At 46.4% G+C, this 23905-nt stretch overlaps 1 protein-coding gene across 3 annotated transcripts in view; it reads right to left on the bottom strand.

Annotated features, from left to right (window-relative positions):
- The window catches only part of capn5a (calpain 5a), a 164730-nt gene that overhangs the window by 38033 nt on the left and 102792 nt on the right, over positions 1 to 23905 (bottom strand). For all 3 annotated transcript variants that reach the window (XM_063054644.1, XM_063054645.1, XM_063054643.1), the window contains exons 5-7: positions 16898 to 17090; positions 7970 to 8163; positions 1221 to 1298 (exon numbers count right to left, since the gene is read on the bottom strand). In XM_063054644.1, the coding sequence (XP_062910714.1) occupies positions 1221 to 1298; positions 7970 to 8163; positions 16898 to 17090 (465 nt within the window). The remainder of the gene's footprint in view (positions 1 to 1220; positions 1299 to 7969; positions 8164 to 16897; positions 17091 to 23905) is intronic.

Consider the following 23905-nt stretch of genomic DNA (forward strand, 5'->3'; position numbering starts at 1 on the left):
GAGGGGCTAAGCAGGTGCCACATCTTGCCCAAGGGTGACCTGCAGGCCAGAGGAGGGAAGGAGCACCCTACACCCCTTTTGGTAGTGATGTATCTCCAACCTGCCACCCACGGGTGAATGTGCACCATCTTTTTCCCAGTGTTGGGGATTCAAGCCGAGCAAGGTGGAAGGAGTGAGACTTATAGGAATCTGAAGGCAACTTTCTCCACACAGATGGTGGTTAGTAGATGGAATGAGCTACACACACAAAATACTGGAGGCACTCAGCAGGCCAGGCAGCATCTGTGGAAAAGAGTACAGTAAATGGTTCGGGCCTTCATAACTGATGAAGGGTCTCGGCCCGAAACATGGACTACTCTTTTCCACAGATGCTGCCTGGCTTGCTGAGTTGCTCCAGCAATTTGTGTGTGGTGCTTGGATTTCCAGCATTTGCAGATTTTCTCTTGTTTGAGGTGGAATGAGCTGCTGAGGAATTGTTTGAAGCAGGTGTATTAAGAACCTTTGAAAGGTATGTTGACGGAGACATGCATTATGAAGGATGCAGCACGCATGGCCGTTCCGAATGAATATCGATTATGTGTAACTAGGGGCCGTGCACAATCCGGATTTGATGGAGACAGCTGTGAGAAGCGCAGAGGAACATCTGGAGTAACTTCTGAAATGCCCGCTTCACTGCTGCTGCTACTGTGCGATCGAGAATCTCCGGAGACAAAGTCCCCAAATCCTCGGCTTTGCGTATCGCCTGTTGCCGGGTTTGAAGCGCTCGGCAGAGATGGCGCTCGGTGCTCGGTGTCGAAGAGGCGGTCGAAGGCTCGGAGTTTTGCGGACGGACTCAGAGTCGGACTGTGGTCAGATGCTTCCGGGATGCTGAACCAGCAAGTTGGCGGTGCTGGGAGGTTTACCATCTGTGTGAGATGATGGGACTTTCGAGAGACTTTGAGACTTTTACTGTGCCATGGTCTGTTCTTATCAAATTACGGTATTGCTTTGCACTGTTGTAACTATATGTTATAATTATGTGGTTTTTGTTAGTTTTTAAGTCGGTTTGTCATGTGTTTTCGTGATATCATTCTGGAAAAACATTTTATCATTTCTTAATGCATACATTACTAAATGACAATAAAAGGGGACTGAGTGTCCTCATAATCATAATAATGCTCCTCAGCCCTTGGCCCACAGCAGATGTTGAAGGACAACAAAGCACACCTTCAGGGACTCACCAGAACTCGCCATCGTCTCGCACGGTTACCCCCATGGCCTCCCGTTCTCCCTTGCTGACCTGCTTCCATTCTTGAGAGCTGAAAAGACAAAGTCAACCCAGTGTCACTCCACACATCTGCTCAATTCACCTTTTACATACTACATGGTGCTTTGCAGTTCAATAACCCTAAAGGACTAGAAAACATTAGCAAGGATATAATGCTGAGGCTTCATAAAGCATTGGTCAGACTGCACTTGGAGTATTGTGAGCAGTTTTGGGACCCTTATCCAAGAAAGGATGTGCTAGCTTTGGAAAAGGTCCAGAGGAGGTTCACGAGAATAATCCCAGGAATGAAAGTTAGTTCTGGGCCCACACCCACTGGAGTTTAGAGGAATGAGGGGGAAACCTCATTACAACCTATTGAATATTGAAAGGTTTGAATAAAGTGATTGGAAAGACAATGTCTCTAACAGTGGGGGAGTCAAGGACCAGAGAGCACAGCCTCAGGATTGAGGGATGCCCAATCAAAATAGAGCTGAGGAATTTTTTTTTTCCAGAGGATGGTGAATCTGTGAAGTTCATTGTCATGGCTGTGGAGGCCAAGACATTATGTATAATTAAGGTGGAGTTTGATAGGCTCTTGATTAATAAGGGCATCAAAGGGTATGGACAGAACCAGAAAAATGGGGTTGAAAAGGATAATAAATTAGCCATGATGGAATGGCAGAGCAGATTTGATGGGCCGAACTGCCTAATTCTGCTCCTGTGTCTTATGGTCATATGGTCTAAGGATGCCGTTTATCAATTACAGCTCAGCGTACAACAACATCGCCTTGTGGAGGTTACAGCAAAACTATCCAGGCAAGGATAATCTACATACAGTGTGCTCAGCCACCAGAGAGAGAGTGTGCAGTCCACCAGAAGCATGCGCTCAGCCCGGGCAAGTCTACAGTGTCTACAGTATCCAGGCTGGGATAGCCTCTGTAGGGTGTGAACAGAGAGCGTGCAGTCCGTGGAGGGAGCGCAGCCAGCTCAAGCAAGTCTATAGGGTCTACAGTGTCCAGGCAAAGTCTACCATGTCCAAATAAGGACAATCTACAGAGAATGTGCAGTCAGCCCAGGCAAGAAAGGTTTTGAGGAGCATAGCTTCTATTTGTAAATAGGGGATCGGAGCCATTTGGCGTATGGAGACCAGGTAAGGATGCAAATGTAGGATTCAAGGGTGACATTTACTATTGGTCAGTTACTTTACTATTTCTGAAGTATTTTTGGCCTTTAACATGTTGATTCTATTGCCTATTAACACCTGTACTACCACATTGTGATTGATGATGGATTATGCAAATAAGAAATTTAAACACACACAGTTTACCCATTGGTCAATATCCGTAACTGCGAGTCAATTCTGTATAAGAACGTCATTCCTTTGTTCAAACTCCAGAACAGTATGGTGATAGGGGCCAGACTGTTCTCTTTGCGCGCAAGTAACTAGGGTGTGACTGAGGATCAAGTGTGAGTTTTCAGAGTTCAGATAATCAGCAATGTCACCCTCAGACCAGTCACCAAGCTTCAAAGTTTGAGCCTTCATACCTCCCTCTGCATCCAGATCCTCAGTTTCCTCATCAGGAAAGCACAAACAGTGCAGACTGGAAATAACTTCTCCTCCTCATTGACAATCAATACAGGCGTACCTCAAGGATGCATACTCAGACAATTGCTCTACTCTCTCTACACTCTTGACTGTGTGGTTAAACACTACTCATATGCCATCTATAAATTCACCAATGACACCACTGTTGTTGACAGAGGAAGCGAACAAGATTGAGGTAGAACGGTTGACTGAGTGGAGTCACATCAACCTTGCTCTCAACATCAGCAAGACCAAGGAATTGACTTTAGGAAGGGGGAATTGGGAGAACATGCATCAGTCCTCTTCAAGGGGTCAGCGGTGGAAAAGGGTGAGTAGCATCAAATTCCAGGGCATCAGCATCTCAGAGGATCAGTCTTGAGCCCAACGTAATGATGCAATCACAAAGAAGGCACGTCAGCGGCTATACTTCGTCAGGAGTTTGAGGAGATTTGGTACGTCACCAAAGACTCTTACAAATGTTTATAGCTGTGGGGTGGAAAGCATTCTGACTGGTTGCATCACAGCCTGGTATGAAGGCTCCAATGTACAGGATCACAAGACGTTTCTGTGGGTTGTAAACTCAAGGGCACTACGCGCCCCTCCATCAGGACACCTTCAAGACACAATGCGTCAAGAAAGCGGTATCGATGACGAATGAACCTCTCCATTCAGGACATGCCCTCTCCTCCTTTGGTGAAACCCGATGCAGATTGGGGGACCGCTTCGTCAAGCACCTTCACTCTGTCCGCCACAACAGACAGGATCTCCCAGTAGCCACCCACTTCAACTCTGCTTCCCGTTCCCATTCGGATATGTCCATACATGGCCTCCTCTACTGCCATGATGAGGCTAAACTCAGGTTGGAGGAGCAATACCTCATATACTGTCTAGGTAGTCTCCAGCCCCTTGGTACGAACATAGAATTCTCCAACTTCCGGTAATTCCCTCCCCCTCCCTTCCTCTATCCCTATTTCACTCTATCCCCTCCCCCAGCTGCCTATCACCTCCCTCATGGTCTGCCTCTTTCTACTACCCCTTGTGCTTTCCCCTATTCCTTCTTCACCTTTCCTGCCTATCACCTCCCTGCCTCCCCTCCCCCACCCCTTTATCTTTCCCCTTACTGGTTTTTCACCTGGAACCTACCAGTCTTCTCCTTCCCACCCGCCCCCCCACCTTCTTTATAGGGCCTCTGCCCCTTCCCTCTACAGTCTTGATGAAGGGTTCCGGCCCGAAACGTTGACCGATCTTTTCCATGGATGCTGCCCGACCTGCTGAGTTCCTCCAGCGTGTTGTGAGTGTTGCTTTGACCCCAGCATCTGCAGATTATTTTGTGTTTACCGTGCCCTCTTTTCACTGCTCTGATTGGAAGGAGTTTCAGGAGCCTGAAGACCACACTCAGTGATTCATCAGGAACAATTTCTTCCAATCCATCATCACATTTCTGAATGGTCCATCAACTCCTGAACCCTACTTCACGATTCTTTTATATACTTCTTATCTATTTTTGTTATTCACTGTAATTTTGTATCTTTGCATTATAGTTGAAGTCAGAAGTTTACATACACCTTAGCCAAATACATTTAAACTCAGTTTTTCACAATTCCTGACATTTAATCCTAGAAAACTTTCCCTGTCTTAGGTCAGTTAGGATCACTACTTTATTTTAAGAATATGAAATGTCAGAATAATAGTAGAGAGAATGATTTATTTCAGCTTTTATTTCTTTCATCACTTTCCCAGTGGGTCAGAAGTTTATATACACTTTGTTAGTATTTGGTAGCATTGCCTTTAAGTTGTTTAACTTAGGTCAAATGTTTTGGGTAGCCTTCCACACAAGCTTCTCACAGTAAGTTGCTGGAATTTTGTTCCATTCCCCCAGATAGAACTGGTGTAACTGAGTCAGGTTTGTAGGCCTCCTTGCTCACACATGCTTTTTCAGTTCTGCCCACTAATTTTCTCACCCTCCCCCTCCTGTCTTCTCCTATCACTTTGGATCTCCCCCTCCCCCTCCCACTTTCAAATCTCTTACTATCTCTTCTTTCAGTTAGTCCTGACAAAGGGTCTCGGCCTGAAACGTCGACTGTACCTCTTCCTAGAGATGTTGCCTGGCCTGCTGTGTTCACCAGCAATTTTTATGTGTGTTGAGATAAGAGGCTGTTTTGTTCAACTTAGGAACGTGGTGTCAGCCAATCAGGATGGTAGAATTCGGAGAAGGTTGTTGAGAACACAGGGTGGAGAGGTTCTTTTTGTGATGGACACTGGTGTGGCTGGAGGTCTTTTTGGCGGGAGCTGAGAGAAGACAGGAGGGAAGATGGCTGAGGATGCCGTCCCTGTTGTACAAAGTGCTTTGTGCAGATGAACAACTTCAAAGGGGAAGGACCAATACTTCTGTGGGAGAGCCAGTTTGTTCGAGATGGATTTCAAGTGACATTTGGAAGATGCTGTGTGCTTTCATGCAAATGGAGGGTCCCGTGGGCAAGTTACAGACAGCTTCAAGATGAGCTCCAACTTATGTGCACAGTTTACCGTTTAATTATAGTGGGCTCTTTTTGTTTTTTTCCCTTTCTTTTCTTTAATAACTCTGGTTAAGTTAACTTTCATAACTATACTCTCTTTATAATTGTGTATGCAGTGTACAAACTTATTTCTTGCCTGCAGGGGCGGAGGGTGGGGGGGGCAGGTCAGTAAATCACACAGTATTGACACAAACTGGGGTTTGGGTGGGCAAGACATCTCAACCTTATGGGTTTGGTGGGACCAAAGTCACACACGTACTAGACGTACGGAGCCTGAGAAAGGTGGGTTCCTCACCACGGAGTCCAGTGGCTGTTATAATGTGCCACATTCCCAGAAAGGCCCAATAAAAAGGGGTTCCATTTGTATTATTTTGTAGGGTGACGGGTTGGAGATACATCTGTACCAAAGGAGATGTAAGGCACTCCTTCCCTCCGCTGGCCTGCAGGTCACCCTTGGGCACCATGTAGCACCTACTTCATCTCACCACCACCTGATCAGGGTCATGTGAAGCCGTGGGAGCAGATGGTGGATGGTCATACGAGCAGCTGGTGCAGATCACAAGTCCTGGTTATGCGACCACTGGCGCCAGGCAGACAATCTCTGAAGAGTATTGATAATGGCTGGGGTCACCCGTCTTGTAAAGACCCTGCCCAGAAGAAGGCAAAGGCAAACCACTTCTGTAGAAAAAAATTCCCAAGAACAATCATAGTCATGGAACGACCATGATCGTTCATGGCATATAACGAATGAATTTGCACAGTCTTTTTGTCTTTTGCACACTAGCTGTTTGTCTGTCCTGTTAGGTATGGTCGTTCATTGATTCTATTGGGTTTCTTGGATGCCCACAAGAAAATGAATTTCAGATTTGAATAAGATGACATATATGTACTTTGATAATAAATTTTCTTTGAATTTTGAGCTTTAATTTTTGTACTGATTATTTATTTTTGCAATTCATAGTAATTTTATGTCTTTGCACTGTACTACTGCCACAAAACAATAAATTTCAGCTGATGCGAGATGGTGATTGTAAACTTGATTCTAATGTAAAGAGCTTAGCAAAGGAACATAATTCACATAGCCAGCTGCTATGATATGGAACTCAATGACCATCAGAGAGAAGGAAAGGTTGGCTTTCAAAAAGCTTTAGGAATACATACATAGGGAAATTATGAGCAGGCAAACTGAGTGTCTGTTTGGGAGAATCTCGAAGGGGAGAACATAGTTACAAGTTCAGGGTTGTTTAAAACTTGAAGTCGGTAGGTTTCTTCTTGCAGAGAGTGATAAATCTCTGGAAATCTTTATTTCAAGAGTTACAGAGACTAGATCATACAGTATATTTATAAAGGAGGTAAATCATAAACTCTGCCCAGAAGGCAGCAATGATGCCCGAAATCCAGGGCAACACACACAAAATGTTGGAGGAATTCAGCAGGTCAGCCAGCATCTAAGGAGAGGAACTGATTGTCAATGTTTCAGGCCAAGACCCTTCTTCAGGACTGGAAAGGAGGGGGAAGACGCGAGGATAGAAAGGTAGAAGGAGGCGAGCTAGAAGGTGATAGTGAAGCAAGTCGGTGGGAAAGGTAAAGAGTTGGAGAGGAGGAAAACTGATAGGAGAGGAGTGGACCATAGGAAAAGAAGAGGGGGACACAGGGGAGGTGATCGGCAGGTGGGAAGCAGTAAAAGGCCACAGTGAGGAGTAGAAGAAGAGGGGAGGGAGAGGGTAATACTTTTTTTAAACCGGAAGGAGAAATTAATATTCATACCATCAGGTTGAAAGCTACCCAGACGGAGTATAAGGTGTTGCCCCTCCACCCTGAGCATGTGAGGAGGCCATGAGACTGACATATCGGAATGGGAATGGGAATGGGAATTGAAATGTTTGCCCACTTTTGGTGGATGGAGTGGAAGTGCTCAACGAAGCAGTCCCCCAATTTACAATGGGTCTCACCAATGTAGAGGAGGCCACATCGGGAGCACTGGACACAATAGATGACCCCAGCAGATTCACAGGTGAGGTGTTGCCTCACCTGGAAGGACTGTCTGAGGCCCTGAATGGAGGTGAGGGAGGAGGTGAATGGGCAGCTGTAGCAATTAACCCGCTTGCAGGGACAAGTGCAGGAAGGGAAGTAAGTAAGTTCTCAGAAAGTCAAGGAATTGAGGGCTATACTTTTAACATCAGTATATCTTGATGCAGGGTTTCAATGTAACATGTTAACAATCCTTTTCCTCTCAGAGATGCTGCCTGACTCCCTGTGTTTCTTCAAAAGATAGTTTTTCATTGCTGCTGCTTCCAGCATCCGCACTCTCCTAAGAGTTACGAGCAGATGGCTCAGAACAGCTGGTCTTGGATCAATTCACTCATGCTTGTCTCGGCTATCACTTGCCCCTACCACTCCTTCTCCCCTACATCCCTCACCACCTTAATCTGGCTTCTGCTCCCTTCCAAACCAGTCCTGCTGAAGGGTCTTGACCTGAAACGTCAACTGTTTATTCCACTCCATAGACGCTGCCCGTCCTGCTGAGTTACTCCAGCATTTGGTGTGAGCTGCTCAAGTTTTCCAGCATTTGCAGAAACCCTTGTGTCTATAACCCAGGCTTTCAAGGGTCTTCAAACTTACTTATCACTCCAGGCTCCATTCCATTCCTTCTGTCCCCAGGGGTTCCTCATCCTGATCATGAAGAGTTTGTCCGCCTTGAAGTACGCCAGGAGACCGTGGCCGAGTCGGACTTTCCGGACATCAGTCACTGCGTAGGCATGGCCCTTCACCAAGCCGCTGTTCAGCCGCTCTTCCATCTCAGCAGCTGACGTGGCCTACAAGAAATACAACGTTTCTGGTAAAACCTGATGAAGAGTTTCAGCTCGTAACTTTGACACTTCATTCCTTTCCATAGGTGCTGCCTGACCTGTTGAGTTCCGCCAACATTTCGTGTCTGCTACTTAGTAAACAGTCTGCATAACCAAGATCCCACCCACCCCAGACTTTCTCCCTTCTCCCCTCTCCCCTCTCCCCTCTCCCATCCAGCACAAGATACAAAAGCATGAAGCCCATACCACCAGGCGCAAGGACAGCTTCTACCCACTTTTACCAGACTCTTGAATGGTCACCTTGATCAGTAAGATGGACTATTGGCCTCACAATCTAACTCTGTTACGATCCTGCTCTTTATTGTCTACCTGTACTGCACTTTCTCTGTAACTTTTACACTTTATTCTGCATTGCTATTGTTTTACCTTGTTCTACCTCAATGCACTGTGTAATGAGTTGATCTGTCTGAACATAAAGCAAGACAGGTTTATCACTGTACCGTGGTACAAGTGGCAATAATAAACCCATATTAAAACCATTACCAATTCCAATTTTCACTTTGTGGTATCTTCATGGTACAAGCCCTTACCCTCTCTGTCAATAGAATAGTACAGCACAGTACAGGCTCTTCGGCCCACAATGTTGTGCCGACCCTCAAACCCTGCCTCCCATATAAGCCCCCAACTTAAATTCCTCCATACATCTGTCCAGTAGTCTCTTAAACTTCACTAGTGTATCTGCCTCCACCACTGACTCAGGCAGTGCATTCCATGCACCAACCACTCTCTGAGTAAAAACCCTTCCTCTAATATCCCCCTTGAACTTCCCACCCCTTACCTTAAAGCTATATCCTCTTGTATTGAGCAGTGGTGCCCTGGGGAAGAGGCGCTGGCTATCCACTCTATCTATTCCTCTTATTATCTTGTACACCTCTATCATGTCTCCTCTCATCCTCCTTCTCGCCAAAGAGTAAAGCCCTAGCTCCCTTAATCTCTGATCGTAATGCATACTCTCTAAACCAGGCAGCATCCTGGTAAATCTCCTCTGTACCCTTTCCAATGCTTCCACATCCTTCCACATCAATGGGTGCAGTGATGCCAGGAACTTGGCATACCACCACCAAGGAATTACCCAGAGCTCAGTTTGGAGGGGGTATCTGAGGGTGAAAGAGAGGGGTGGTCTCCAGGCTTAGAACTGGAGGGCTCAGGGTTACAAACTGACCAGCATAACTTACAGTCATAAGATACAGGAGCAGAATTAGGTATTTGGTCCATCGAGTCTGCTCTGCCATTTCAACATGGCTGATCTATCTTCCCCCTCTGCCCCAATCTCTTGCCTTCTCCCCATATCCATTCATGCCCTGACCAATCAAGAATCTATGAACCTCTGCCTTAAATATACCCAATGACTTGGTTTCCACAGCCGCCTGTGGCAACAAATTCCTCAGATTCACTATCCTCTGGCTAAAGAAATTCCTCCTCATCTCCATTCTAAATGGGAATCCCTCTCTCTGAGGCTCTGTCCTCTGGTCTTTGACTCCCCCCACCACAGGAAACAACCTCTCTACATCCACTCTACTGAGGCCTTTCAACATTCAATAGGTTTCAATGAGGTCACCCCTCATTCTTCTAAATTCCAGTGAGCTGAGGCCCTCAAACGCTCCTCATATGATAAGCGTTTCAGTCCCAGAATCATTTTCGTGAACCTCTTTTGAACCCTCCCCAATGTCAGCACATCCTTGGATAGAGACATACAGACATGCAGCATTGGACCAGGTCCTTTACCCAATCGGTCTGTACTGGCCAAAACGTCTATCTAAGCCAGTTCCATTTACCAGCGTTTAGCCCCCTACTCTTTTAAACCTTTCCATGTTCCTGTCAAATGCACATAAAATGCTGGAGAAACTCAGCAGGTCAAGCAGCATCTATGGAGAGGAAAAAATGGTCAATATTTCAGAATCAGAATCAGATTTAATATCACTGACATATGTTGTGAAATTTATTAACTTTAAGGCAGCAGTACAATGCAATACATGATAAATAAATATAGAGGAAAAGAACTGAGTTACATTAAGCAACACACATCAAAGTTGCTGGTGAATGCAGCAGGCCAGGCAGCATCTCTAGGAAAAGGTGCAGTCGACGTTTCAGGCCGAGACCCTTCGTCAGGACTAACTGAAGGAAGAGTGAGTAAGAGATTTGAAAGTGGGAGGGGGACGGAGAGATCCAAAATGATAGGAGAAGACAGGAAGGGGAGGGATGGAGCCAAGAGCTGGACAGGTGATAGGCAAAAGGGATACGAGAGGATCATGGGACAGGAGGTCCAGGAAGAAAGACATTGGGGGGGGGGAACCCAGAGGATGGGCAAGGGGTATATTCAGAGGGACAGAGGGAGAAAAAGGAGAGTGAGAGAAAGAATGTGTGCATAAAAATAAGTAACAGATGGGGTACAAGGGGGAGGTGGGGCCTTAGCGGAAGTTAGAGAAGTCGATGTTCATGCCATCAGGTTGGAGGCTACCCAGACGGAATATAAGGTGTTGTTCCTCCAACCTGAGTGTGGCTTCATCTTTACAGTAGAGGAGGCCGTGGATAGACATGTCAGAATGGGAATGGAATGTGGAATTAAAATGTGTGGCCACTGGGAGATCCTGCTTTCTCTGGCGGACAGAGCGTAGGTGTTCAGCAAAGTGGTCTCCCAGTCTGCGTCAGATCTCGCCAATATATAAAAGGCCACATCGGGAGCACCAGACGCAGTATATCACCCCAGCCGACTCACAGGTGCAGTGTCACCTCACCTGGAAGGACTGTTTGGGGCCCTGAATGGTGGTAAGGGAGGAAGTGTAAGGGCATGTGTAGCACTTGTTCCGCTTACACGGATAAGTGGCAGGAGGGAGATCAGTGGGGAGGGATGGGGGGGACGAATGGACAAGGGAGTCGCGTAGGGAGCGATCCCTGCGGAAAGCGGGGGGGGGGAAGATGTGCTTAGTGGTGGGATCCCGTTGGAGGTGGTGGAAGTTACGGAGAATAATATGTTGGACCCGGAGGCTGGTGGGGTGGTAGGTGAGGACCAGGGGAACCCTAGTCCTAGTGGGGTGGCGGGAGGATGGAGTGAGAGCAGACGTACATGAAATGGGGGAGATGCGTTTAAGAGCAGAGTTGATAGTGGAGGAAGGGAAGCCCCTTTCTTTAAAAAAGGAGGACATCTCCCTCGTCCTAGAATGAAAAGCCTCATCCTGAGAGCAGATGCGGCGGAGACGGAGGAATTGCGAGAAGGGGATGGCGTTTTTGCAAGAGACAGGGTGAGAAGAGGAATAGTCCAGATAACTGTGAGAGTCAGTAGGTTTATAGTAGACATCAGTGGATAAGCTGTCTCCAGAGACAGAGACAGAAAGATCTAGAAAGGGGAGGGAGGTGTCGGAAATGGACCAGGTAAACTTGAGGGCAGGGTGAAAGTTGGAGGCAAAGTTAATAAAGTCAACGAGCTCTGCATGCGTGCAGGAAGCAGCGCCAATGCAGTCGTCGATGTAGCGAAGGAAAAGTGGGGGACAGATACCAGAATAGGCACGGAACATAGATTGTTCCACAAAGCCAACAAAAAGGCAGGCATAGCTAGGACCCATATGGGTGCCCATAGCTACACCTTTAGTTTGGAGGAAGTGGGAGGAGCCAAAGGAGAAATTATTAAGAGTAAGGACTAATTCCGCTAGACGGAGCAGAGTGGTGGTCGAGGGGAACTGATTAGGTCTGGAATTCAAAAAGAAGCGTAGAGCTTTGAGACCTTCCTGATGGGGGATGGAAGTATATAGGGACTGGACATCCATGGTGAAAATAAAGCGGTGGGGGCCAGGGAACTTAAAATCATCGAAAAGCTTAAGAGCGTGAGAAGTGTCACGAACATAGGTAGGAAGGGTTTGAACAAGGGGGGATAAAACCGTGTCGAGGTATGCAGAAATGAGTTCGGTGGGGCAGGAGCAAGCTGAGACAATAGGTTTGCCAGGACAGGCAGGTTTGTGGATCTTGGGTAGGAGGTAGAAACGGGAAGTGCGAGGTGTGGGAACTATAAGGTTGGTAGCAGTGGATGGGAGATCCCCTGAGCGGATAAAGTCGGTGATGGTGTGGGAGACAATGGCCTGGTGCTCCTTAGTGGGGTCACGATCGAGGGGTAAATAAGAGGAGGTATCCGCGAGTTGTTGCTGTGCCTCGGCAAGGTAGAGGTCAGTACGCCAGACTACAACAGCACCCCCCTTATCGGCGGGTTTAATAATAAGGTTAGGATTAGTGCGAAGGGAGTGGAGAGCAGAGCGTTCCGAAGGAGTGAGGTTGGAATGGGACAAGGTGCGGTGAAGTCGAGACGGTTGATGTCCCGTCGGCAGTTAGCGATAAAGAGATCCAGAGCAGGCAGAAGACCAGAGCGGGGTGTCCATGAGAAGAGGAGGGTTGAAGACGGGAGAAGGGGTCATCGGTGGGGGTGGAAGAGTCCTTGCCGAAGAAGTAGGCTCGGAGACGGAGACGGCGGAAGAAAAGTTCCGCATCGTGGCGAACACGGAACTCGCTGAGGTGTGGGCGAAGGGGGACAAACGTGAGGCCCTTACTGAGAACAGAGCGTTCTGCCTCCGACAGTTGAAGGTGGGAGGGGATGGTAAAGACCCGGCACGGATGAGAGCTGGGATCAGAGGGGGGAGGGGGGAGGCTGGGTGTGTCAATGGAGAGGGGAGGGTTGGGGTGAGAGGAAGATGGAGCCTCTGAGGGCCCAGGAGCTGACGGTGGGATCTGAGGGAGACGGGATTGCAGAGTGGTGGTGGGGGAAGGGGAGACGGGAGTCACCATAGCAGCACATAAAGACCCGGCCTGGAGTTCAAGGCTGGAGTCGCAGTTGGTGGTTGCGCAATCATTAAGTTACATTAAGAAGTTAATTAAGAAATTAAGAGTTACATTAAGTATATGTTATTAAATAGTTAAGTTCAAATAAGCAGTGCAAAATGACAGAAATAAAAAATAGTGAGCTAATGTTCATGAGTTCAATGTCCACTCAATACCGAGGCAGTGTTCAATGTTCAGACTGAGACCTCTCATCAAGACCAAGATGTCGACAGTTTACTTTCCTCCATAGTTGCTGCCTGACCTGCTGAACATCTCTTGTGTGTTGCTCCAAATTTTCCTTCATCTGTAGAATCTTATGTGTTAATCGTTAACTTGTCCAACCGCCTTTTAAAAGTAATTATTGTTCCTGTCTCAACCATTTTTTCTGGTATCAAATTCTACATACATACCACCTCCATATATAAGAATCGTTGACCTCACATTTCCTACTGACAATAATTATAAAACAATTCCAATTCTAAACTGCTGCATTCATTGGAGTCCAGGAACACAAGAAGAACAGAAGAAAGTAGCAAGTTTGGCCTCTCAAACCTGCTCCACTATTAAATAGAGCCAGTGAAACACAGAAAAGTACAGCACAAAAATGGGCCCTTTGGCCCATCTAGTCCATGCTGAACTGCCTAGTCCCATCAACCTACACCCAGACCATAGCCATCCATACCCCTACCATTCGCATATCTATCCAAACTTGTCTTAAACGTTTAAAATCAAGCTTGCACGTACCACTTCTGCTGGCAGCTCATTCCACACTCTCACGACCCTTTGAGCAAAGAGGTTTCCCCTCACCCTTTCACCTTTAACCCATGACCTCTAGTTGTAGTCCCACCCAACCTCCATGGTAAAAGCCTGCTTGCATTTACCCTATCTATACCCCACATAATTTTATATACCTCTTTCAAATCTCCTCTCTGTCTGATATGATGTTGGCCTCAACTCCTCTTCTGGGCCACTTCCTCATCACCCTTCAGAGGACTTGTTTTGTTGGAGGATTTTGTCACAAAGGCAAAGAAGGAATGTTGAAAATATTCCTCGTGGAAATATTTAAATAGGGAATGGTTCCATATAAGACCAGAAGATATAGGAGCAGAAGTAGGTCTGATCCTTTCGATCAGCACAGGTCACTCTGCGCTTTCCCTGTAACATGTTGCGTTTTGTGCAGAGGGGTGAGGTCTGGGGTCGATGTTTGTGTTGCCGTTTTTTTTGTGTGTTGGGGAGGTAGGTTTGTTGTTTCTCTTTGAACTGACTTCCATGGTTTTCACTGTTTCGTGGCTATCTGGAGAAGAAGGATCTCGGAGTTGTATACTGCATACAAACTTTGATAATAACATAAACCTACAAAACTTTGGTCCTATTTTTTTGAATTAAGGAGATCTTTCTGGTTAGCAGCTGGTGACTAGTGGTGTTCCATAGAGGTCCGTGTTGGGTCCTCTACCTTTCAAGTTATATGTTAATGTACACCAACTGTATTACCGTAGTCTATATGAGGATTATTGTATTACTACCTAATGTCATAGAGTCAAAGAGCATAACAGCTCAGAAAGAGGCCATTCGGTCCATCTAGTCTGGCCTAACCATTATTTTCCTAGTCCCTTTGACTCACACCTGGATCGTACCCCAGACATCCATGTACCTATCCAACCTTCTCTTAAATGTTTAAATTTAACCTGTTTTCACCACTTACAGTTGCAAGAGGAAGTTTGTGCACCTGTCACAATTACCTGTTTTTCTGCATTAATTACTCGTAAAATGTAATCTGATCTTCATCTAAGTCACAATAATAGACAAACTCAATCTGCCTAAACTAATAACATACAAACAATAACACGAGGAATTCTGCAGATGCTGGAAACTCAAGCAACACACATCAAAGTTGCTGGTGAACGCAGCAGGCCAGGTAGCATCTCTAGGAAGAGCTACAGTCGACGTTTCTAGCCGAGACCCTTCGTCAGGACTAACTGAAGGAAGAGTGAGTAAGAGATTTGAAAGTGGGAGGGGGAGGGGGAGATCCAAAATGATAGGAGAAGACAGGAGGGGGAGGGGTGGAGCCAAGAGCTGGACAGGTGATTGGCAAAAGGGATATGAGAGGATCATGGGACAGGAGGCCCAGGGAGAAAGACAATGGGGGGGGGAACCCAGAGGATGGGCAAGGGGTATAGTGAGGGGGACAGAGGGAGAAAAAGGAGAGAGAGAGAAAGAATGTGTGTATATAAATAAATAAATAACAGATGGTGTACAAGGGGGAGGTGGGGCATTAGAGGAAGTTTGAGAAGTCAGTGTTCATGCCATCAGGTTGGAGGCTACCCAGATGGAATATAAGGTGTTGTTCCTCCAACCTGAGTGTGGCTTCATTTTTACAGTAGAGGAGGCCGTGGATAGACATATCAGAGTGGGAATGGGACGTGGAATTAAAATGTGTGGCCACTGGGAGATCCTGCTTTCTCTAGCAGACAGAGCGTAGGTGTTCAGCGAAACGATCTCCCAGTCTGCGTTGGGTCTCGCCAATATACAGAAGGCCACATCGGGAGCACCAGACGCAGTATATCACCCCAGCCGACTCACAGGTGAAGTGTCGCCTCACCTGGAAGGACTGTCTGGGGCCCTGAATGGTGGTAAGGGAGGAAGTGTAAGGGCATGTGTAGCACTTGTTCCACTTACAAGGATAAGCGCAAGGAGGGAGATCAGTGGGGAGGGATGGGGGGGGACGAATGGACAAGTGAGTTGCGTAGGGAGCGATCCCTGCGGAAAGCCAGGGGTGGGGGGAGGGAAAGATGTGCTTAGTGGTGGGATCCCATTGGAGGTGGCGGAAGTTACGGAGATATTGGAGGTCCGGTGCTCCCGATGTGGCCTTCAAGTCCTGGTTATGTGACCACTGACACCAGGCATACAATCTCTGAAGTGTATTGATAATAGCTGGGGTCATCCATCTTGAAATGACACCATCTAGAAGAAGGCAATGGCAAACTACATCTGTGGAAAAATTTGCCTGGAACAATCATGGTCACAGAAAGACAGTGAGTGCCCACATTACACAGCATGGCACATAATGAACGAACAATATCCCTCATAATATCCTCATAACAAGAGGAATTGAGTATAGGAGCAAAGAGGTCCTTCTGCAGCTGTACATGGCCCTAGTGAGACCACACCTGGAGTACTGTGTGCAGTTTTGGTCTCCAAATTTGAGGAAGGACATTCTTGCTATTGAGGGAGTGCAGCGTAGGTTCACAAGGTTAATTCCTGGGATGGCGGGACTGTCATATGTTGAAAGATTGGAGCGACTGGGCTTGTATACTCTGGAATTTAGAAGGCCGAGAGGGGAACTGATTGAATCTTATAAGATTATTAAGGGATTGGACACGCTGGAGGCAGGAAGCATGTTCCCGCTGATGGGTGAGTCCAGAACCAGAGGCCACAGTTTAAGGATAAGGGGTAGGCCATTTAGAACGGAGTTGAGGAAAAACTTTTTCACCCAGAGAGTGGTGGATATATGGAATGCTCTGCCCCAGAAGGCTGTGGAGGCCGTCTCTGGATGCTTTCAAGAAAGAGATGGATAGAGTTCTTAAAGATAGCGGAATCAAAGGTCATGGGGATAAGGCAGGAACTGGATACTGATTGTGGATGATCAGCCATGATCACAGTGAATGGCGGTGCTGGCTCGAAGGGCCGAATGGCCTACTCCTGCACCTATTGTCTATAATTTTGTATACCTCTATCAAATTTCCCCTCATTCTCCTACGTCTGTATGGACGGCAGGCAAACAGAAGCTTTTCATTTAGTATATGCAGCAATAATAAATAAATTCCAACAATAAACCAATTCCCATGTTAATCGAAGGACAAGGAACTGGCTTGGTAGTCACCCTGATCGAGCAGCTGATGAGACCCTCCCGGCTGTGGACTTTCAGAAGTTTCTCAAACAGCTGGAGCCTCTGCTCCTCCACAGTGACAAAGTTCCCCTGGATCAGGTCAACGGGCTCCGACACGCCACCGGTGAAATCCACCAACGCGTCCGCTGTGTTCCCGCCGTCCAGAGACTCGTAACAGCCCGCTAGCCTGGAGAGAGAACGGCCACAGGAACTCATCAACAACCATTGAACTTGTATCGAGCCAACAAACACCTGGCTGCACGGTAGCGTATCGGTTAGTGAAACACCACCGCAGCGTCTGCGACCCAGGTCCAATTCCCGTTGCTGTGTGCAAGGAATTTGTACGCTCTCCTTGTGACTGCATGGGTCTCCTCCCTCATCCCAAAGATGTAAGGGTTAGTAGGTTAATTGGTTAATTGGGCAGTGTGGGCTCATTGGGCCGGAACAGCCTGTTACCATGCTGTATCTTGAAATCAGAAGCTCTCAACCTTTTCTTTATACCATGGACCAATACCATTAAGCAAGGGTCTGCAGACCCCAGATTGGGGACCCATGCTCTAAGTAAATAAGAATAATCATCGTGGGCCAAAGAGCCTGTTGTTGTGCTATGAATATGTTCCATGCACTCTGCTGTAGTGTTCTCTGTACTATAATATAATTCAATGTACTGTACCAGGGAATGGAGATATGGATCATGTTGAGCAGGCAGATAGGATTAAATAGCTTCATTTGGCACAGGCCAGCCTAGGCTAAGGGGCCTGTTCCTGTACTGAGTTACTCTGGAAGCCAAGCCTTCTACCACTGTGGACCCTTCCTTCATATCCTCTCAGAGGCTGCAACACTTGTTACATGATATACCCAGACACACCACCTCTCCCGGAAGTTCCGGGAGTCTCCCGCATATGAATAGTGGCTCCCTGATGCCCGCAAATTATATACAATATCACGGAATTCAATTTTTTTGAGAGCGAGCGAGAGAAAAGCAAGAGAGAGCGCGAGAGCGACCACGAGAGAGAGAGAGAGCGCGCGCGCGCGAGCGAAGGCAAGTGAGCGTGTGAGTGAGAAAGCGAGAGACAGCGCGTAAGAAAGCAAGCGAGAGCGCTTGACAGCGTGCGAGCGACCACGAGAGAGAGAGAGAGAGAGCACGAGCGAGGGTGCGCCATGGCAGAGTGTTCCAAAAAAATATAAAACATACGTCACCCCAGACTACACTAAAGTGTATCCCTGCCTAATAGGGGTCAAAATAATGACAGTGTTGCTCGCTGCACTGTTTGCAACAGTGACTTTTCTATTGCCCATGGTGGGTTAAGACTGTAAAAGACATGTTGAGGTGAGTTTAACAGCTGTCATTCGTTCATTAGCATAGCTAACGTTATTTAAACTAGCTGGCTAGCTGCTAAGGAGCTACTCTATCGCAGACATCCCACCTCTCCCGGAAGTCTCCCACAAATTGATGGTGCTACCTCCCTGAAATGAGTTTTTGCAGGGTGGGATGTCTGTATACCTTACGCAGACAGGTTGTGGCAGCAGGAACTGCTTCTCTATGGACAGAGAACTCCAACTCCTGTCGCCAGCAAGGCTCAGAGCTGATTTTTTTTTAAAAAGCACATAGCTATAGCACGGTAGCATAGCAGTTAGCACGATGCTGCTGCAGCTCTGTGTGTCACAGTTCAGAGTTCAATCCCAGTATCCTCTGTATGCCCTCCTCGAGGTATGTGTGGGTTTTCGCAGGGTAGTCCAGTTTCCTCCCAAAGTCTAAAGCTGTATAAATTGTCCCGTGATTAGGTTAGAGTTTAATCTGGTTGTTGGACACGGCTCGAAAGGCCAGAAGGGCCAGAAGGGCCAGAAGGGCCTATTCCACACTTTACTGTATCTCAAATAAATAAACTTGATACATAATAAAGAATATTTACAAGAATAAACCATTCAATGCCTTTCCATTCTTACGTTCATAGGCAACATGTTTAGTGTTAAGTTAAAACAAAAACTTCATGTCATCTTAAAAGTTTCTTCATCCAGGCAGTTAGTCTGATCAACCAGTCTGGATAGTCCCCACTCACCTCCCACCTATTACCTCAGTCACTGCACTGTAAACACATTAAACCAGCTTTTCTAATGCTGTTTACATTGTAAATACATGCTGGTATTGATGTATTTATGCAATTTTATTGTTTTATTCCATATCCAATTATTTAAGGTTGTTATAGCCTGGCTGGGGGATGGGGGAGGTAGGGAGGTAGAGGGGATAAGCTCCCACCACCTATTAAATGCTGCCAATGGCATGTGTCTCAAATAGCCTCTAACAACCAAGTCCACATTCTAGCCTTCATGTGTGGTTTGGTTAATAATTCCAGCGGAACAGTTTCTACTGACAGGAGAAGGGGAAAAGGTGGGTTACTGGCCCCTTAAAACCAGTCACTTTGGGTGAGGCTTATCACCTGTGGTGGGCAGTTCATCTTGGAGAAGGAAAGCTCTGGTCTCAAACCTCCTCTGCCTTGTCCACTCATGGGGAAGACTTTGGGAGTAAATCCCAAGGGAAAAGTCTGGAGCTGGAATCCCTGTGGTAAATGCTGACTGGCATCTCCTGAAATGCTGCTGGTACCAAACTGTATCGGTCTCTGCCATTCCTTTGGGTTCATCAGCTGCGTGGAGGAGAGGGGCTTGCTAAATGGGCAATAGCTTCCTCTCTAAATTGTACTGTCTTCCTTGCGTATCTAGGCAGCTAGGACACAACATTCATGGTCAACCCAGACCAAAAGAGGCCTCAGATTCCATTTCCATACTTTAACCTCTAACCTTATACTTTATATAATTATTTTTAATTGTCGAATGTTGTTTTTTTTTTGCTGCATGTTAGGCTAAAACACCACAGCAAATTCCTAATGCGTATGGCAAATAAATTTTTTGCTTGATCGCATTGTTTAAAACCAACAGCATCTTCGCCCTCCTCTGGCCCCCTGGCGTGGTAGCATAACAGTCAGCGCAATGCTGTTACAGCGCCACTGACCAGGGTTAAATTCCTGCCACCTTCTGTAAGGAGTTTGTACGCTCTCACCATTAGCATGTGGGTTTTCTCCGGGTGCTCCGATTCCCTCCCACATTCCAAAGGTGAATGGGTTAGGAGATTAAATATTCATACGGGTGTAATTGAGCAGCACGCTGTCATTGGGCCATAAGGGTCTGTTACCGTGCTGTACCTCTAAATAAAATAATCTACAAAGTGATAGATATCTGGAGAGCTGAACCACTACAACAAGAGCGAGGCTTCCTCACCCAACCCACCTCCACCCTGTCCAATCGTAGAAGAACCCTACACCGTGAGGTCCTACAGCTTGAAGTGTGCAACAGTGTGAACGAAAACAATATAAGCCTCATTCTTAAAGCGCCAAGCCAACTTCCTACATTACACACAAAGACTGGCTCCCCGCCAATGTCTCTCTTGCTGTTCCAGAGCAAAACCCTGATCTTCCCATTGAACAAGAGCACAGATCTTGATAACAATGGTGGGGGGGGAGCGGGGAGATCAGACAATTAAGCGCACTGCATCCAAAGTTTAAAGTAAGTTTTAGTATCAAAGTACATATATGTCATCAAATATAACCCTGAGATTCATTTCCTTTGAGCAAACTCAGCAAATTTATAGAATAGTAACTATGATAGGATCAATGAAAGATCAACCAGAGTGCAGAAGACAACAAACTGTGAAAATGCAAATATAAATAAATAGCAATAAATAACGAGAACATGAGATAAAGAGTCCTTAAAGTGACATCATTGGTTGTGGGAACATCTCAATACAAGGCAAGTGAGTGCAGTTATCCCCTTTTATTCAGGAGTCTGAGGGGTAGTGACCGTACTTGAACCATGCCAACCAGTGGAGACTCAGTCAGAATAGATCCCATCTTTCAGCACAGACTAGCGATTTCAGATTCATTCATTATTCATGTACATCGAAACACACAGTGAAATGTGTTGTTTGTGGTGAACAATCAACACAACCCAAGGATGGGTAGCACAGACAAAATGTTGGAGAAACTCGGCAGGTCAGGCAGCACCTGAGACCCTCCGTTGGTGGGGTTGACCATGGATGTTGCGGTCCCAGCTGTCTATGTGATACACAAGTCGGGGTAGTACAAAATGGAGAGCAAGCTGTTGCCCATGCAGCAGGCTCCCCCTCGCCATGCAGCTGACGAATCCAAAGGAACGGCAGAGACCAATACAATTTGGCATCAGTGGCGTCACAGGAGTTGCCGGTCAGTGTTGAACTCAGCACAGGACTGCCTCAGGGGCTCCAGCTCTGAATTTTTCCCTCAGGGTTTACTCCCAAAGCCTTCCCCATGACTAGGTAGAGCCGCAGGGCAGCAGAGGTCTGAGATCAGAGTTTTCCTTCTCCTGGGTGATCTGCCAACCACGGCTGATCAGCCCCATCGGGACCCTTCAGGAGGATGGCTTGATAAAAGGCATAAATAGAGCAGATAGCCAGAGGCTTCTCCCCTCCCCCCCCTCCCCCCCCAGGATGGATGTGGCTAAACACAAAGGAGCATAATTTTAAGGTGATTGGTGGAACGTAGAGGTGGGATGTACAAGTTAAGTTCCTTATACAGAGAGTGGTGAATATCTGGGGCCAGGGATGGACATAGAGGCAGATACATTTGGGACATCTAAGAAACTCTTGGACAGGCACATGAATGTTAAGAAAAAGTGGAGGGTTATGTAGGAGGGGAGGGTTAGATTCATCTCAGAGCAGGTTGAAAGGTCAGCACAGCATAGTAGGTCGAAGACCCTGTGTTGTGCTGCCACGTTCTATATTCTGCCTCTCAAAGTTCGACTTTACATCCCTGTGAGAGGTGGAAACAAGTAAGGCAGGCCAACAGGGCTCCGGTGAAGCTGTACAGGCCAATCTCCTGTACAATGGATTACAGAAACATTGATGAACTCAACGATGTCATTGACTGAGGGAGGTCATTGATGGCTTCTGCTCCACTGGGAGCTAAGGCCCAAGAAGAAGTATTCTATGTTCTATGTGCTGGGCAAACACTCATCTAGAAGCTTCTTAAATGCTGTGTCCACTGTTCTCTCCAGCAGGGTATTCCAAGTACTCATCTCTCTCTGGGTGAGGAAACCCCTCTCAGATTCCCTCTAAATCTCTTCCACCTTTCCCCTAATTCTACATCCTGTTGTTTTACCTCAAGCAGCTGTAGAAATTACACTTATTGAAAATGTTATATTTTTGAAATCTCAGTGAACCATTGAATTTCAACAGCACAGGAAGATGCCTTTCAGAGCATTGTTCCCTGCTGATTCTGGAAGAACCACTCCCTACTCCTTCCTATTAATATTTTTCCTGTTCAGTTTTATTTGCAACAATTGGGAACATTTTTATTCTGGCAAATCCATATCAGACATGGGGAGGGTGTTTAAAGATCAATTGCACAGAGTACAGAAAAGGTATGCTCCTTTTAGAAGGAAAGATAAGAGAACCTTAGATGCCCAGTGAGGTGTTGAATTTAGTCAAGAAGAAAAAGGAAAAGTATATAAAGCTTCAGAAGTTGGGATCAAATGGAACATGGGGATTATGAAGAAGCCAGAAAGAACTCAAGAAGAGAATTAGGATCAGCCTTAGATCACCCGGACAACACAAACATCTATGTTAGGATACTGTTCATCTACTGTAGCTCAGCATTTAACACCATCATTCCCACAATCCTGATTGAGAAGTTATAGAACCTGTAGCTCCCTCTGCAATTGGATACTCAATTTTCTAACCGGAAGACCACAAAATCTGGGCTGATTGGTAATAATATCTCCTCCTCGCTGACAATCAACACTGGTGCACTTCAGGGCTTAGCCCACTGCTCTACTCTCTCTGGACACATGACTGTGTGGTTAGGCATAGCTCAAATACCATCTATAAATCTGCTGATAATACAACCATTGTTGGTAGAATCTCAGATGGTGACGAGAGGGTGTACAGGAGTGAGATATACCAACTAGTGGAGTGGTGTCGCAGCAACAACCTGGCACTCAACGTCAGTAAGACGAAAGAGCTGATTGTGGACTTCCGGAAGGGTAAGGTGAAGGAACACATACCAATCCTCATAGAGGGATCAGAAGTGGAGAACTGAGCAATTTCATGTTTCTAGATATCAAGATCTCTGAGGATCTAACCTGGTCCCAACATATTGATGTAGCTATAAAGAAGGCAAGACAGCAGCTGTATTTAATTAGAAGTTTGAAGAGATTTGGTTTGTTACCTAAAGCACTCGAAAACCCATATAGGTGTACCGTGGAGATCATTCTGACAGGCTGCATTATTGTCTGGTATGGGGGGGTGGGGGGGCTACTACACAGGACCTAAAGAAGCTACAGGAAGATGTAAAATTAGTCAACTCCATCATGGGTAGTGTCCAAAACATCAAGGAGTGGTACGTCAGAAAGGCAACGTCCATTGTTAAGGACCCCCTTCACCCAAGACATGCCCTTTTCTCATAGTTGCCATCAAGAAGGAGGTACAGAAGCCTGAAGGCTCACACTCAATGATTCAGGAACAGCTTCTTCCCCTTTGCCATCCAATTCCTAAATGGACATTGAACCCATGAACACTACCTCACTTCTTTTTTAAATAGTATTGCCCTATTTTTAATACACACGCATATTATATATAATACACACACACACACACACAAATATATACATATACAAACATAATATATATTTATTGTAATTGTACTGCAATTGATTTACTTTTTTTTCCTTTCTATATTATCATATATGGCATTGCACTGCTGCTGCTAAGTTAATAACTTCATGACACATGCTGGTGGTAATAAACCTGATTCTGATTCTTAATTAGGAAAGCCAAGAGGGGCCATGAAAAGTCCTTGGCAAATAGGATTAAGGTGAATCCCAAGACATTCAATACATACATCATCAGCAAGAGGATGACTAGGGAGAAGGTGAGACCACTCAAGGATAAAGGGGGACCATTTGCTTGAACGTGGA

This window comes from Mobula hypostoma, chromosome 7 (assembly GCF_963921235.1).
Source record: "Mobula hypostoma chromosome 7, sMobHyp1.1, whole genome shotgun sequence".
Taxonomy (NCBI): domain Eukaryota; kingdom Metazoa; phylum Chordata; class Chondrichthyes; order Myliobatiformes; family Myliobatidae; genus Mobula; species Mobula hypostoma.